The sequence below is a fragment of the Ochlerotatus camptorhynchus genome, unplaced genomic scaffold, assembly GCF_037179485.1.
Source record: "Ochlerotatus camptorhynchus isolate MF236.1 unplaced genomic scaffold, CSIRO-AGI_Acam_v1.1 ptg000568l, whole genome shotgun sequence".
In the NCBI taxonomy this organism is placed as follows: Eukaryota; Metazoa; Arthropoda; class Insecta; order Diptera; family Culicidae; genus Ochlerotatus; species Ochlerotatus camptorhynchus.
The window spans coordinates 665001-683738 of record NW_027041049.1 but is presented as its reverse complement, the minus strand read 5'-3'; the positions used below and the strand labels follow the sequence as shown (position 1 = coordinate 683738).

At 38.6% G+C, this 18738-nt stretch overlaps 1 protein-coding gene across 1 annotated transcript in view; it reads left to right on the top strand.

The window, feature by feature from the left end:
• The window catches only part of LOC135713558 (protein hu-li tai shao-like), a 71475-nt gene that overhangs the window by 41440 nt on the left and 11297 nt on the right, over positions 1 to 18738 (top strand). The window contains exon 4 of the mRNA XM_065236681.1: positions 1749 to 1816. Within this exon, the coding sequence (XP_065092753.1) occupies positions 1749 to 1816 (68 nt within the window). The remainder of the gene's footprint in view (positions 1 to 1748; positions 1817 to 18738) is intronic.

Below are 18738 nucleotides of genomic sequence, written 5' to 3'. Positions count from 1 at the left end.
CATTATTAGAGATGCCTCAATGCAGGAATTGTAGAAAACAATATTTGGAAAATCTAAAATCCTTATTTTATGATGTCTAATTATGTCTAGTTATTTGGATTTTTGACACATCCGCACAAAATGATTTTACTTCATTTTGGACAGAACTTTCTATAATGCTGCATAGGAACACCATTCATAGTTTCATGGGTGAATTAGTATTGAAAACATGTTTATTTTTAAAATTATAGGGGGTGGCACTCTTGCACCACCCACCCGACCCTATAGTGGCACTTCTTTTTGCCCCATCTTGCACCATACATATAATCTTTTTTCTGAAAACTTTGTGGAATTTTATTGAATTTTCGTTAGGGTGGCCAGGATGACCCACTTTCCACTGAATGTGTAAATACATATTGTTCTGCAGTTCAGTAAATAATAGTACATTCTCTATAATATCTTGGAATGTATGTTAATGGCCTGTGGTAATACTGTGGAAACCCCTGCTTTTATACATTATTCACTATTTTTCTCAAATAAGCACATTACCTAAAGCAAACATATACTACGTAGTTGTTTATTTTTACAGTCGAGTTTCCTGAGATTCGCAATGAAAGTTCATTGCTCAACCATATTCGACAGCTGTTTAGTGCCGAAGCTGGGTCATGCAGACTTGATTCAACAGACATTGAAATTTTGCAAAAAATTGAAAACCATTCAAAATCGTATGGAACTGTGCCTGTACTGTATCTGAAAATTGGAGAGCAAATCCTGAACCGCAAAGACTACGAAAATATTGACATGAAAGCACCAAAAGTTACATGCGCTACACAAACGGAAAATGTTGCCCAACAATTCTCACTGACATCTGTAGCTTTGCAAACATGGCCAATAATGGAACACAAAAATCTGGAATCAGAATATATGCCATCCTCATCTCTCCGTAAAACGGTTAAGAATTGCCGTAATCGGAATTTCGTATTGGAAAATATCCAGAAAGTAAAATATAACCATCTATTGTCCAGCAATAAGAGCAATAAAGCAGCAAACAATAGAAACGCGAAAAAACAACAAGAAATTGCCAACAAAAGAACACCTTCCACAATTACAGCTGTAAAAACTGTGCGTAAACATCGCACTCATTTGAAACGCCAAAGCTTGCAGCTCTCATCTGATGCTGAATACGATGAAAACTCAACCGGATCAGGAGGAGAAATAAACAATAAACTTCAGACTATGGACCATTTCGCGTGTCTCAGGAAGACGTGCGATGATCAATTAGAATGCATCATCACAATAGGTGATACGCTGGATCAAATGCGCAACGATGTAGATGAAATCGTTCAGCTGCAAGGTGAAATCGATTTGGTCAAGCAGACTCATTCGGAAACGAGTCATTAAGAACAATTGAAGACCATCGCCGAGTGAACGGAAGCGTATCGTCTGCGGCTAATTGAAACGATTAACGCTTGGATTAATACCGCTGTTTTCAATACATTATTCATACATCATACATTATACATTATTCAACTCTTTTTACTTGCTTGATTCACACCTTAAATTATTTTGTCTTTCAGTAATAGTACTTTTTCTCTCAAATGCTTTGTTCTCTATATATTTAAGGATTATTTTATCCCATGGATTGTAATTAACAAATCGACTTAAAAAACGTTGTCCTTCTATGTATAAATATTTTAGGTTCAAGTACATTGGTTTTCTAAATATACAATGCATCGCATTTAATAATTATATCGCTTTCTATATTTTAGGTGAACATGTACAAAATGGCGACCATTCGGATACTCATATGAGCACATTTTCACACAGCAGTAAAGAGGTAAATAATCCGTTATTTCCATATTTGTTATGTTATTTGATGCTGTAATGTTATTTATTATTCAATGTTCATAAATAAATTACATAAACATTTATTGTAATTTATTCATGAACATTAAACGTTTATTTTTATGAAGTAATGAAATTGGGTTGTTAGCGGAATGCTAAATAAAACAGCAAAAGGGTTTATCTTCCATTTAATTCCACTTAATTAATTTTGGTATCCATGACAGATACGTATTTCGACTACAATGTGCAGTCTTCATGAGTGTCATTCCCACTTCATTATGATGGCTACCAAGCCTTTGGGGATTTTCCTTATTAGAGAGTTGTATAGATTTTTTCTCCTTTAGCTCACTTAAATCTTTGGTTTTTATTAGTTAGGTAGGTTCCGATTCAACACATTGTAGTTTCATTTTTATACCTATGATCTTGACTTTTTTACCTAGGGGATGAGTACTTAAGGGGGTTAGATTTTGATAAGTTCTTTAGTAGGAATGACACTGATGAAGGCTGCACATTGTAGTCGAAATTCGTATCTGTCATGGATACCAAAATTAATTAAGTGGAATTAAATGGAAGATAAACCCTTTTGCTGTTTTATTTAGCATTCCGCTAACAACCCAATTTCATTAATTCATTATGATGGCTACCAAGCCTTTGGGGATTTTCCTTATTAGAGAGTTGTATAGATTTTTTCTCCTTTAGCTCACTTAAATCTTTGGTTTTTATTAGTTAGGTAGGTTCAGATTCAACACATTGTAGTTTCATTTTTATACCTATGATCTTGACTTTTTTACCTAGGGGATGAGTACTTAAGGGGGTTAGATTTTGATAAGTTCTTTAGTGGGAATGACACTGATGAAGACTGCACATTGTAGTCGAAATACGTATCTGTCATGGATACCAAAATTAATTAAGTGGAATTAAATGGAAGATAAACCCTTTTGCTGTTTTGTTTATTTTTAATAAACAAGGTTCACTCTCCTATCAAATTGTCTTCAACTTTGGAGCAGATAACGCCAGTGAAATTATGGGAAATTATTTTGGAAAATCGAGAAAAAAAAATACGAAATAAGGACCTTTTCTGAAGAAAAAATGTGATACTGCCTAAAATTTTTGCGGAACAGTCCAAATTTTTTGTCTTTTTTGTACGCTTTATCATGGGGATTTTTAGCCATCTGGTTAGTTGATCTCCGAAATATTTTGTCTGTTTTCGCTTTAAAAATCAATATATTTTAAAAAAGTTCAAATTTCCATACACTCAAATAAGTCCACACTTTTTTATTTACGAATTTGTGAAATTCCACATGAATGTCATGTGACCACACAAACAGAACCACTCAGAAGTACACTTGAAATTTATGTGTCAAATGAATAGTATTAGTGGTCACACATGGCTTTTATGTGTACATATATTAAGTATGTGTCCGACGGTTCTATGACACTACCCCGAACGCCGTTACCCCGAATAGTACACTACCCCGAATGACCATTACCGCGAATGGCCACTACCCCGAATTCATTTCCAAAAGCTGTAAATAATAAATTCTTTGGATATACGATAAAGAAGGGAATATTCCCTTCTTTGAATATATAAAAGAGAACATCATTAATTCGTTATGAAAATATAACAAAAGGAAATAATTAATTCTTTGGATACACGAAAAAGAAGGGAATATTCCCTTCTTTTAATATATAAGAAAAATATATAATCAATAGTTTTTCGCAAGGGATTCGGAGTAATGCCCATTTGGGATAATAACGTGTGGAATAATGTTATAAATTTGTAATCGGTAGTTCAACGTTCCATGCACCGATTTTTTAATCCATCACGAGAAATTCTTCAACTCAGGTCGAACAATTCTTCGATAATGTTTAACAGTTTCCGACTGGTTGAATTGGATTGCATAATAGACCCTTTGACTTTTTAAATGATGAACGAAGTGCTCGAAAACTTGAAGGTTGTCATTTTCTAAAGAGTTATAAAATGGTTTGGAATTGAGAAATACATAGTTCCATAAAAGTAAACGTAGTGTATCATCAATAGTAAAGTGAAACTAATCAGAGAGTTTTGTCATGAAAAATATATTAAATCATATGTGTAAAATTTATCGAGAAAATTGGTATTCAGAAGATGTATTATTCAGTGTGCAAGATACTTATACTTATACCTGTTTATTTATGGACGCCTGTTCTGTTATATAAAACTGAAATATCTTATCAAATGACCAACAAAAAAAGTGATAAATTACTAATTTCATCATCTTTTCTGGGGAATTGTGCATTCTGGGGTATGGAATTCTGGGGAATGTTATAGAATCTAATAATTTATTTTATAAGAATTTAGAGAGTGTCATTGTGAAAAATACAAAATACAGCATTGGAAGGGTTCGCGAATTTTCACGAAGTTCACCTAGGAAAAAGCTCACGAATCATAGTGAACTTTTGCATCACTGCTTTACATAAATCAATTTTAAATTGTTATTTTTATCATTTGTATTCTGTTTAAACTACAAAAGAAAATTTTCTTTTTAAAAATTTACCCTTCTTTTGATCACATGCTGTTCTTCCATTTGTCTTAATTTCGGAGTTATGGCCATTCGGGGTAGTAGGGTATTCGGGGTAGTAGGACATTCGGGGTAACGGCGTTCGGGGTTATGGCGTTTGGGGTAGTGACATTCGGGGTAGTGTCATAGAATCGTGTCCGACACATAGATATCATTTGTTGATCACATTGCAAAAAATCAGGTTTTTTTTTGTTATACAATTTGCAATAATGAAAAATACACTTTGAAGTTGATCTCCGAAATATTTTGTCTGGTTTCGCTTTAATCAATATTTTTGAAAAAAGTTCAAATTTCCATAGGGCAAATGACAGCTTCGGCACTTTGTTACCTATTATTATTTTCGCTACAGTTGGAAACCGGAATAACCCAATAGCAACAAAAGATTTCACTCATTTTCTTAACGGTAAACATAATGTCGGAAGCAGTGCGCTGTCATCACATAATTATGCACTATACAGCGCACTCCTTCCGAAACTATGTTCAACATACAGTGAACGGTTGTGAGATACCGAAAAATCTTTAATTAATATTTGCCACTTCAAATAATCATATTTTTGTCCTATAAATCAACAGAAATAAACTAAACATTGTATAAGATGAACGCATTCAAGTGTTTCATCGCGCAAACCAACATTTCGAAATCGTATATTGAAGCAGTGAGCTATCGTGGAACATTTTGGTCAATTTTCCTGGATGACCGGACGAATGGTGATGGTCCTCGCGATCGAGTGGAAAAGTGTTGTTTAGATTTAGAAGCATGGGGGGCTGTTCATTAGCTAAGTAGACAGTTTCAATCGTCCATACAAAAAATATTGTATTGGCCGTGGATAATTGCCAACGACCCCCCTCCCCCCCCCCCCTTACCTGTCTACGTAGTTTATGTACAGCCCCCGTGTGCTGAATTTGGCCCAAGGCCAAATAAAAAACAGAAGCGTGGTGCTGAGCCCAAGGTGGTCGGTCCGAGCAGGGTGGTCAGATTATATTATTCATTATCGGTAACTTCTCAAAACTGTCGTCGGTAGTTATCGGTAGGCCGCACTTGGCTTTCATTCAGCTTCGCACGATTCGTTTCTTTCGTTCACTCAATCACGCTTGTAGTGACGTCATAACGTTTGTTTCGATCGGCGCTTGCATAGAAAATTTAATATGGATTATAGAATGTATGTATGCTACCAACATTTATGAATAGTCTGCCACTAAATGTTAAGATAATTTATTGATTATTGAACAATCACACTGTATACCATGAAAAATATATATGGCGGGAAATATGGCGACTTAACAAAAGAATACAAACGGCGCCGGTGGTGTAGTGGTAAGCGTGATTATCTCTCAACCCAGCAGGCCTGGGTTCAATACCAGTCAGCGCCGCCGGGATGTTCTGAGGCATAACATCTCTGATCACGCCTTCCTTCGGATGGGAAGTAGAGCCGTTGGTCTCCGGTTCATGAGTTGATGGGTCGATAGGTAAGGTCCAGGTGTGGGAGCTGCCTTCCTGGCACGTCGGTAGCATTGGTGCTCAGCACGGAAAACAAGATCGACGGAAAAAACAAACCAAAGGAAAGAAAAAAAAAACAAAAGAATACAATCAAAATGTAAATATTGCTAAAAGATATATCTTATAATACAGGGTGTTTGGTTCCGGGTTTTACATATTTTCAGGGTAGATAGAGCTCCTAAAGTTATGAAAAAATCTCCATGAAACATAGGGTCGGAAATGACTGCTAAGTGAGTTATTCAACATTTTATGTTTTCTTTTATTGCCAACTTTGGTTAGCTATATTTTTTTAATCTTAATGTGGTTTTCTGATTTCAACATACCAAATAAAATATGTGAATATTATACAGCTGTATAATATTCTCTCGCTATTTCGGCAATTTTTGATATATTTTTTCCGTTAAAAAAAATTTGGGACTGCAACTGCAACTGCAAAAATCTGGGACTCATTTCTGTTTGTCAAACTTTGTAAAAATATCAAACAGAAATGAATAAATATTGTATTATTGAATTATAAGTGGGAGTGGGTGGCATTCACTAGCCCGAGAATACCCTCCAGATGCTAGCCTATTCACCAATCATACATCAGTACATACTTATCTAGTCAGTAATTTTTACCGAATTTTTGAATTGTGGAACTCTTCGATAAAATTGAAATAATCTGTGAAAAATTCAAAGTTGAGAAAATGTGTTACAAAAATTTACAGACTTACTTCTGTTAACCCCGTGTAATGATGAAAAATAAAATGTGTCGACTTTATCCAATCTTTACGAATTACAGTCATTTGAATTTAAACCGAGTTTTTCAGTAATCCAAAAATCCAGTAAAAATACTGACTCCTGTAAAAAATCTAAGTGTGGCGGAGTTGCACAATCTTCCATCGAAACAGCCAGCACCACAGCTGAGCTGCGAGTACTTTGAAATAAAAGGGACATCGACTTTTTACCACCACCTACTTTCCTCCCTTCCGCTCACAGAATTCGCCGATTCGGTGTCTCTCGTTGTGTGTTCTGCTGAGACTGAGCAATATTCGATACCGTGAAATATCTCCGCAGTTATGTTTTCTTTCGGCGCAGGAGATGTGCGGTAATCGAAAGTTAAGAATGTAGCTCAACATTTACAATAACATTCCACCAAATTTTCATGTGCGTAGTCCACTGCAACAGCCGAACGTACGAACGAATAGGGTAACCATAGCTGTTTATGGTTTTGGAATTTAGTTCATCCCTGAATGATTTTTCTGCAATACAATTACTGTGTTAGAGAGAGATTTAAAGAACATGAACTTTACCTGTCCACCCGATATCGTTTGTTTTTTGATTTGCTACTACGTCTTATTATTTTAATAAAAGTGAATTTGAGAGCAGACTTTTTTGTTCTACAAGTTTTGTTTATTTTCGGTTCGGAAATTCGGAAAAGTCCGGGTTTCGCGTGGTAGAACTTCGCGTCAGTTCTCGGTAGTCGTGCCTTGTCCACTTCCACATCATTTCGAACGATTAACATTTGGTCCTTCGAACCGGATCGGCGTGAATCAGCGACAATGGAGGAGCTGATCAGGAAAAGAAACGTGGCTGAAGAGAGTACATGCGAGTGCAAGGCAGCTAGCAGAACATAAAACACAGGCGTTCGAAGTTCACGATCGGTTTTCCCGGAAATTAGCCGAAATGGAGGAATCTTTCGACAGGATTCAAGCTGAAATCGAAGAAGCAGTCCCGAACGAGGAACTTTCTTTGGTACTCAGTGTGCGTTCGGACTACGAACAACTTTTCTACACAACGAAAGGACTGATTACAAAGCTGCTGCAAATGAAGGAACGTCTATCAAGTGCTGGCAGTGACTCTACAGTGGTAGATCCTAATAACGAGCTGAAGGAGGCAGTCCGTGTACTGCTCGAAACGCAACGAACACTCCTTTCCAGCCAAGCGACAAGTACAACGAATATGGAAGGGTTGGCTGTCCAGCTTCGTCAGCAGCACTTGGAGCCAATCGACACGCAGTTGCCGTCATACAATTTGCCCGTGTTCAGAGGCGACAGGAAGCAGTGGGCTTCTTTTAAAGATCTTTTCGTCAGCGGCGTCGATAATAAAAACCTAACTAGTGCTCTAAAGCTACAATTACTGATGTCCCATCTGGAAGGTGACGCCAGAAGCCTAGTTAGCAGTTACTCTATCACCGACGCAAACTATAAACAGGTGTGGGATACACTTGTGGAGACCTTCGACAAACCAAAGTTCACAGTTGCCGCTCTGGTTCAGGAGTCCTGCGACCAACCGGCAATAAGGCCTTTGAATCTTGCAAGCTTATGAAAGTTAGTGTCAACGTCCGATGAGGTTATTCGCCAACTCTGTGCCCTGGGGCCAACTTGCGAAACGAGATATCCTTGGTTGAACCACATCGTATTGAAGAAGGATGATGGTCTTCGGTCTCAGTGGGCACAGCATATTGTGGATAATGACGACCCAAATTTCATCGATCTTCTCAAGTTTCTTAAAAGGAAGTGTGAAGCGTTGGAGACATGTGCAGCATTCGGTGGAAAACCCTCGGAGTACGGCACCTCATAGAGATGACCGCAAGCAACTCACCGCAAAAAGGAAATCAAGGCATTCAATGCAGTTCAACAACAGTCGGAAATTTTGGGAAGTTGAAGAGGTCAACAGACCGAAACCTTTGACACAGGAGGAGCAGCAAGCAGTGGATTTCTTTAATACTACGCATCGACGAGATGAAACTGGTAGATTTACAGTGCGTTTATAGTTCGATGCAAGCAAACCCGCATTAGGTGAATCGATGCCAGCAGCAAACCAGCGGTTGAAGGCGATGGAGATTCGTTCGAGATCCACGCTTCAAACAGATGTACGGTGAGTTCATGACCGAGTACCTTAATCTTGGCCACATGGAGAGGATTCTAAACGACGAGGTTAACGTTTCGCCGGAGAAAAGTTTCTACCTTCCACATCACGGTGTCATGCGGCCAGACAGTGTCACAACCAAATTGCGAGTCGTGTTTGACGGCTCGTGTCAATCGTCATCCGGAATTTCTTTGAACGAGAAACTGTTGACTGGACCGAAGGTCACCGAGGACTTGCCTGTTGTCCTCACCCGTTTTCGTAGCTAGGCTTTCGCCTTTATTGCGGATGCGGAAAAAATGTATCGACAGATATGGATACACAGAGACGATGTTGATTACTTGCGTACTGTATGGAGAGCGGAAGCCGATAACCCCATTGAACATTACCGGTTGCTGACAGTTACGTACGGGACTTCATGTGCGCCATTTCTGGCTATCGAATCCTTACGACAAGCTGCCCGTGATTCCCGTGCGCAGTTTCCAGTTGCAGCTGATCGAGTGCTGAAAATTTTTATGTTGATGATTTCCTCTCTGGCGCTGCAACATTGGAAGACGCACTCACGTTGAAGAAAGACATCGTTCGAATTACATCGGAAGCAGGTTTTCATCTTCGGAAGTGGTCAGCAAATGATTCCCGGATGCTGGACGAGAATGCAAACGCTGCTCAACCGAAGGCTCAATCTTCAGTCCCTGTTAATTTACAATCAGAAACGGATGCAGTAAAAGCACTGGGTATTCATTGGTATCCAACCACAGACTCTTTCGGATTCCGTTTGAATTTCGACATCGACAAGCCAAACACCAAGCGGCAACTTCTATCAGATTCAGCCCGGCTTTTCGATCCCTTGGGTTGGATCTCACCGATAATTGTGCGTATCAAGATACTGTACCAAACACTGTGGTTGCAGGACTTATAATGGGATGACCCACTTCCAGCTGTTATCAACAAGGAGTGGAACAACATCAAGGCAAGTTTGGCATCAATCGAAGACATTCGCATTCCAAGATGGATCGTAAATCACCACGGAGCGGTACAGCTACATGGATTCGCTGACGCGTCTGACGCAGCCTATGCAGCAGTGGTGTACGCCAGATCTAAAGACGATGATGGCAATGTCAGCATTTTGCTGGTTGCGAGCAAAACCAAGGTTACTCCTATTCAGCAAGTGTTCCTTCCTCGGCTTGAATTAAACGCTGCCGTTCTTCTTGTGGAGCTCATGAAGCAGATTCTCGTATCACTGGATCACTTGGATGTTACCTTTCACGCGTGGACGGATTCTACCGTTGTGTTTGGATGGCTCACGTCGCATCCCAAGAAATGGAAAACTTTTGTGGCAAATCGGACATCGGCGATATTAGATTTCCTGCCTCGTAGTTCGTGGCATCACATATCATCGAGTGAAAATCCTGCTGACTGTGCATCTAGAGGTTTGCTACCAACGGAGCTGGTTGACCACAATTTGTGGTGGACTGGTCCGTCCCTCCTGTACGACAACGAAGACATCTGGAAGGAAAGTACAGAAGCGGTACACATTACGGAAGACACAACTGAGCAAAGAAGAGCAATTTCGGCGGTTACGGCTGCTGTCAAACCTGCATCGGACTGGAAAGTTGAAGAATATCATCTGAAACGAAATACATCTTTAAAGTATTCGCAACGAGAGCTAGCGTGGGTCTACAGATTCAAGGTCAACTCACTAGAGAAGCTACGAGGAACTGAGAAGATTACTGGACAACTAAAGCCATTGGAAGTTCATGATGCCAATCTACAGTTGGCCCGTTTTGCTCAGCATCAGGTGTTTGGAAGCGATATCGAACATCTTCGAAAAGGTCAACCACTTCCTTCAAACAGTAAACTCAAATCGCTTTTCCCTTTCATCGATGGAGATGGAACACTGCGTGTGGGAGGAAGATTACAAAATTCCGACCAGCCATTTCACATGAAGCATCCTGTTATACTTCCCAAGTCGCATCGTTTTACACTACAGCTGATATCGATGTTGCATCTACAGAATCTGCATGCTGGTCCTACTCTGCTTATCGCGACACTGAACCAACACTACTGGGTAATCGGCTGCCAATCAGTGGTGCGGTTTGTGGTAAATAGCTGCGTACGCTGTGCACGGTGGAAAGCTAAAACAGCAAACCAATTGATGGGGAGTTTACCTGCGGTGCGAACTGTTACCAGTCGAACATTTGAAAACGTTGTCGTGGACTATGCTGGGCCAGCCTACTGCGATCTGTGAAAACCGTTAAATGCTACATAGCAGTTTTTGTGTGCCTTGCAACAAAAGCTGTGCACTTGGAGGCGGCTACCGATCTATCATCAAAAACTTTCATATCGTGGTTTGCTGCCCAGTCAACTGTGGTCTGATAATGGCACAAATTTTGTTGGTGCCGACCGCCAGCTAAAGGAGCTTTTGGCGTCAGCTGCATTCAACACCGAAGTAGACCAATACGTGAGCAGTTTGGGAGTACAGTGGAATTTCATCACACCGTCCTCCCCCCCACATGGGCGGTATTTGGGAAGGAGCAGTAAAAATCATGAAAAAACACTTGCGCGTTGTGCTGGGAACCAACGTTTTGAGTTTCGAAGAGTTGACCATTGTCTTAACCCAGATTGAAGCATGCTTGAACTCACGACCTTTGTGTGCGCTTTCAAACTCAGTTGATTCCTGCGAGGCTTTGACACCTTGACATTTTATCATCGGCCAACCATTGAACCTTGTTCCTGAACCAGACTTATCTTCTGTACCAATGAATCGCCTCGACAGATATCGCCAATTACGAAAGATTGCCGAAGAGTTTTGGGAACGTTTTCGGACTGAATACGTCTCAACACTTCAACCCCGGACGAAATGGCAGAAAATCCAGGACAACCTGCAGATTGGGGACCTTGTTCTGGTGAAGAACGAGAACACGCCACCTGCCTATTGGGAACTTGCTCGGGTGGTTGCTACTCATCCGGATCGTAGCGGCATCGTTCGTAACGTAAGCCTGAAGAGAGGTCAAACTATTTACCAGGGACCAATCCATAAGCTGGTGGTCCTTCCTACTAATTGAGGCATCCGCCTCAAGGCCGGGATGATATTTATGGTTTTGGAATTTAGTTCATCCCTGACTGATTTTTCTGCAATACAATTACTGTGAGAGAGAGATTTCAAGAACAGGAACTTTGCCTGTCTACCCGATATCGTTTGTTTTTTGATTTGCTACTACGTCTTATTATTCTAATAAAAGTGAATTTGAGACCAGATATTTTTGTTCTACAAGTTTTGTTTATTTTCGGTTCGGAAAAGTCCCGGTTTCGCGTGGTAGAACATCGCGTCAGTTCTTGGTAGTCGAGCCTTGTCCACTTCTGCATCATTTCGAACGATTAACAATAGCGCATTTTAAGAAAACGTCACAAGTTTTTATGGCTGTTTTAAATCAATAATTACGAAGAAACCATTAAGCCTACAAGGTTACTACCAAAGGCACAAATCTAGGGAACTGCATGGAGAATGTTTTGTAGAACAACTAAATTAACAGTAATAAAAATATTCAACTTAAAAACACTAAAATGTATGAAATTTCACCAGTTTTTTTATTGGTACTTTCAACATACTTTTCAATTTTAATGTATGACAATTAACTTTAATCGAGTTCTTTTCTAAGGAGCATTGATAGCTAAGACTTGAATCTTTCATTTGGTATGTTGAAATCAGAAAACCACATTAAGATTAAAAAAATATAGCTAACCAAAGTTGGCAATAAAAGATAACATATAATGTTGAATAACTCACTTTTCAGTCATTTCCGACCCTATGTTTCATGGGGATTTTTTCATGACTTTAGGAGCTCTATCTACCCTGAAAATATGTAAAACCCGGAACCAAAAACCCTGCAAGTATGCTAATGGGTCGATATGTAGGTGTGGGAGCTGCCTCGCTGGCGGCGGTAGCATTGATACTCAGCATGGAAAACAAACCAAGGAAAAAAATAACCAATTAGATGTACATGTAAACTTAAATGATTATCCAATAATTTCTACAGATTACACTCTAGACATATCAACAAACGTTAAAAATCGTTAAAAGCATATCGTAGATATCGATATAACGTAACTGCCACTTTTGACTTCCATCGCCGATTTCTCGTAAAAGATCATTCAAACAAGCAAAGTAATAACACCATCGGACAGATGAGATAAACTTTCATCTATCAAGAAGACTGGCAACTCTTCCATTTTCTCATACGAACACTATGAGAAAGGTCCAATCGCGTCATCTGCCGCTCAAAGGTAAATGCTTCGAACGAATTTGATAGCAAAGATTATATCCTCAGACGAAGGGTTTGTGTATTTGTTCATTTTTCTATTCGTTGCTTCCACCTTCACTCAAGCGCAGCGCTACTGTATCTGTCGCTTGGATTCTGGCAAAGTTACCAGTCTTCTTGATTTGTTGTCTTCGGTTATATCGAGGTACACTGAAGTCTTTTTTTTACACGGTTTTTTTTACACAGTTTTCCACGATTTACACGGTACGTTTTTAACAATTTCTCGACAACGATACAACCTATCGACTTGATTCCAATCACATTATCCGTTTCAAGTTATAGGTAATCGAATGGCATACTTTAAAAAAATCACAATTTTTGGTGTAAAAACAGAAATTTTTAAAATATGTCTATATGGACCATATCATGCTTTAATTACAAATGGCATCAAAATCCGATTTTTTTTAAACATTTAAGAATGCGAAAAATCAATATCTCGTAGGTTTTTTTTACACGGTACGTATCCCCCGTGTAAAAAAACACCTGAGTGTATACTTGTATATCTTCTTCTTCTTCGCATTTCAAGCTTATTGCTTATGGCATATTAGCTTATTGCGTGCTCTCAACTTAGTGTTCTATATGCACTTCCACAGTTATTAATTGAGAGCTTTGGATGCCTGCTACCATTTTTGCATTAGTATAATTGTGTGGCAAGTACAATCATACTCTATGCCCAGGGAGTCGAGAAATTTTCCAACCTGAAAAATTCCTAGACCGGACCGGGAATCGAACCCAGTCACCTCCAGCATGGTCTTGCTTTGTAGCTTCGCCTTAACCGACTGAGCTAAGGGAGGCCCCAGGGAGGTATATCTACGATATGCTTTTAACGATTTTTAACGTTTGTTGACATGTCTAGCGTGTAGTCTGTAGAAATTATTGGACAATCATATAAGTTTGCACTATAGGAAAACATGTACATCTAATTGGTTATTTTGTTTTCCGTGCTGAGCATCAATGCTACCGACGCCAGGGAGGCAGCTCCCACACCTGGACCCTATCTATCGACCCATTAACACATGAGCCGGAGACCTTCGTTTTTTCACAACGCTATTTTTTTCGTTCTCATAGACTTTCATTTCGATTTTTAAATCAAGATTTAAAGTAAAGTAATAACTGCCCTGTTTGACACTAATCTAAAAAATTTACTTTTCGGATGCGGTGGACCATCCCGTAGTCCCCAGAGTCCAAAATAAGGTCATAACTCCGAATACCTTCTGATAAGACGTCTATAAGTGGTTTGAAAAATCCACGGATCAGTTTCATGAATCGACCACTTTTTCTGATGTTCCGGATCTTCCTGTGGTGCGCAGGGTCCATATTCCAGTCACAACTCCGAATACATTTTGATAAGACGTTTATGAGTGGTTTCGAAAAATCCACAGAGCTCTAGGATCAGTTTTATGAATTGACCACATTTACGGATGTTCCGGATCTTCCGGTGAACTATACCGTAGTCCTCAGGGTCCATATTTCGGTCACAACTCCGAATTTATTCTGATAAGACGTTTATGAGCGGTTTCGAAAAATCGCGGGCTCTATGATCAGTTTCATGAATTGACCACATTTACGGATGTTCCGGATCTTCCGGTGATTTCGGCGTTAACAGGTAAATTATGCTTTTGGTACGATACTTTAGTTGCAATGCTACTGGACGAAGTCAATAAGAACGCGTGATATGAATGTTTGTACCCAATATTCTCAAAAACAAATGAAGCGCTCCGACCAAAACAATTTTTAACTTCATCCGATAGGCCGAAGGGAATTTCATTGGCGTTTCAATGTGTTAGGCCGAGTTTAGAATCCGTAGGCCGAGTTTGGCGTCAAGAAGCAGTGTTAGACTTTTAACAATATCTCAACAATTTGTTCCTCTTTAACAAATCTTAGGTACGTACGGAAAGGTAAATAAATTTAGAAGCCATCAATACTAATAACATACCGGTTGATGCTAAACTACGCTAGATTAAGAAAGACTTAGTGCGGCTTGTGCATAATAGGCCGGAAATGGAGTAGTTAACCCTACTCCTCAGATTTTTTAAAGTTTTCTTTAAAATTTGGTTGAAACTATCCTTGGAATTCAGAATTCACATCACTTGGAATTTTGGAATTGTGTGTGTGTGTGTATTCAATCTAACCCCCAGTTTTAATTTTAATTTTTCATTACGGAAATCGAATGGCTATTACGTAGCTTCCATTATATTTTATTTCGAAGTTGCAGAATAATAATTATTTTAACTTTACTTTAAAAATGTAATTTAATTTATCGATAGATGTTACAGACTGTTTAATGATGTGTGTGATGTTTTTGATTTTAATATAAGTAGATCAGTTTTTAAGAATATGATTAAGTCACTTTAAACAGTCTGTGTGTGTGTATTCAATCTAACCCCCACGTTAATTACAATATCACAAAAAAAAACTTCTTAAGACGTGATAAATCTTAATTTACACTTATCCACACGCGAAAACTAATATTTGTTTGATTTGGTACAATTAAAAAATATGCGAAAAACAGATGAAATCAGCGCCAGCGAAAACAAAATCAACCGTTCACGGGCAGAGCCTACTGCGTTTTTTCAAGTCACTTTAAACAGTCTGTATGGCTAAAATGTCAAAGATGGTGGTTAAATAAATAAATAAATAAAAACAAATTAACAAAAGCCCAAATTGGGAAAGCGACAAAGTAGATCGGTCCACTTTGTCGCTTTCCCGAGCTGTTTTCGGTCTTTTGTGTTTTCGGCGTTTTGTGATTCTGCCTTCTGTGATTCGGCCTTTCGAAGTACTCCCGATGATATTGAAGTTGCCTCCCTGGTACAGTACTACCGAGGTACATAGAATTTCGAATGTTGAGACCAAGGTGACTATATATAGGTATTCTAATGTGTCAAATTCATGATTCAGCCACGTTGAATCTTTGTATGGGACAGCGACCGAGTTTGTTTACAATTTGCTCTAGAACCGCACTTCCCCCCCCCCCCTCGCGACCTTCTCGACCATATAGTGATAAAGCTTCATCACCATATATATACCCCCCATCATGGGATTATTGATCCCCCCTCCCCCTGCGTAGACAATTGTCCATACAATTTTTTTTAAATTTGTATGGGCCGTGGATTATTGTCAACCCCCCCCCCCCCATAAACTGTCTACGTAGTTTATGGACAGCCCCTAAAGAGTAGGTAAATCTTATCATTTGAATCAACACCAATGATTTTTTACACTTAAAGTCTGAGATGAGCAGCGGGTATTTCTCACATCATTTTTGCAACGCAAAATCAAATACAGTTTATTACTAAAATTGAAATATCAGTTTTTTACGTATTCTATCGACTGCTTCAAACAAAACTATGTTTCGTCAACTCTGTGCAAAGTTATTATCAAATGAGCAAAACTGTCAAGTACTAATCCAAGATATTTCACTTGGTTTGACCAGGAAATTGGAACTCCGTTCATAGTGACTATGTGACTACTACTAGGTTTCAAAAACGAAGCTCTAGGCTTATGTGGAAATATTATAAGTTGAGTTTTGCAAGCGTTGGGAGAAATCTTCCATTTTTGTAAATAAGAAGAGAAAATATCTAAACTTTTCTGCAGTCTGCTGCAAATAACACGAAGACTTCTTCCTTTAGCGAAAATGCCTGTGTCATCAGCGAACAAAGATTTGTGGCAACCCTGAGGCAAATCAGGGTGGTGCGAAGTGAAAATGTTATACAATATAGGCCCAAGAATGCTACCCTGAGGAACTGCTGCTCTAACAGGTAGTCGTTCAGATTTGGAATTTTAATAATTTATCTGCAGAGTTCTGTCAGTTAAATAATTTTGAACTATTTTCATAATATAAAGTGAAAAATTAAACGGTTTCAATTTAGCATTCAAACCTTCATGCCAAACACTGTCGAACGCTTTTTCTATGTCTAGAAGAGCAACTCCAGTTGAGTAGACTTCAGATTTGTTTGAACGAATTAAATTGGTAACTCTTAAGAGCTGATGAGTAGTTGAATGCCCATGGCGAAATCCAAACTGCTCATCTGCAAAAATTGAGTTCGTATTGATGTGAAGCATCATTCTATTTAAAATTATCTTTTCATAAAGTTTACTTATTAAAGAAAGCAAACTTATTGGACGGTACCTAGAAGCTTCAGCTGGATTTTTATCTGGCTTCAAAATTGGAACAACTTTTGCATTTTTCCATTTATCAGGAAAGTATGCCAAATGAAAACATCTGTTAAATAATTTTACCAAGAAAGACAAGGTACTCTCTGGGAGTTTTTTGATGAGTATATAGAATATTCCATCATCACCTGGAGCTTTCATATTATGAAAAATTTTTAGTTATAGATCTTATTTCGTCCAATTCAGTTCCCCAGGAATCATCAAAAATATTTTCCCGAGAGAAAATATTCAGATAATCCCGAGCAACCTGATTCCCAATAGGACTAGTAAGACTCAAACTGAAATTATGGGAACTCTCGAATTGCTTAGTAAGTTTCTGAGCTTTTTCCGAATTTGTTATCAAAATTTTACCACCTTGTTTAAGCGCTGGAATAGGCTTTTGAGGATTTTTTTCAGAAATTTAGTAAGTTTCCAAAAGGGTTTGGAACTCGGGTCTAATTAAGAAACACGATTTACAAAAGTTTTGTTCCTCAGGGCAGAGAATCCCTTTTTAATTTGTTTTTGCAAATCCTGCCTCATAACTTTCATGGCAGGATCGCGTGTTCTTTGATATTGTCTCCTACGGACATTTTTAAGACGGATCAAGAGCTGAAGATCGTCGTCTATTATAATTGAATCGAATTTAACCTCGCATTTTGTAACTGAGGCAGCTCTTGCTTCAACTATAGAAGTAGTCAGAGATTCAAGAGCATAATTAATTTCATCTTTGGTTTGCAAAGGAATATTTGGATCGAAGTTATATTCCATAAATGTTCGATATTGCTCCCAATCAGCTCTATAGTAATTGAACGTAAAGCTGTTGGGATTGGAATTTATTTCTTGGGATATATCACAAGTTACTGGAAGGTGTTCAGAACCGAAGTCCGCATTGGCTACAAAGTTGACATGAATCAGTTAAGACCGAATCGATAGTTGAGGGATTTCTTGCAGAAGAAAAGCCTGTTGGGCTGTTAGTGTAATAACCTGCAGAACAATCATCAAATAGAATATTACCATTGGAATTGCTTTGAGCATTATTCCATGAGTGGTGTTATGCATTAAAATCACCAATAATGAAGAATTTAGACCTATGCCGGGTAAGTTTCTGAAGGTCACCCTTGAGAAAATTCTTTTGCTGGCCTACGCAATGGCAAATAGGCAGCTATAAACGTAAGTTGTCCAAATTTTGTTTCAACAGAAACTCCCAAAGTTTCAAAAACTTTGGTTTCAAATGAAGAAAGAATTTTATGTTTGTTCGTCAATGAACAATGATGGCAACGCCACCACAGGCTCCATCAAGACGATCATTTCTATAAATGAAATAATTTGCGTCCCTCTTAACCTTATGGTCAGGTTTAAGGAACGTTTCAGTTATGACGGCAATATGCACGTTATGAACTCTCAAAAGGTTAAATAGCTCATCTTCATTATCTTTAAGAGATCGAGCATTCCAATTTAAAATATTTAATGATCTAAAATCCATTTCTGAATTTCAAAGTCATGACAATATTGTTTGCAAATTTGACTCCAGCATATCAGT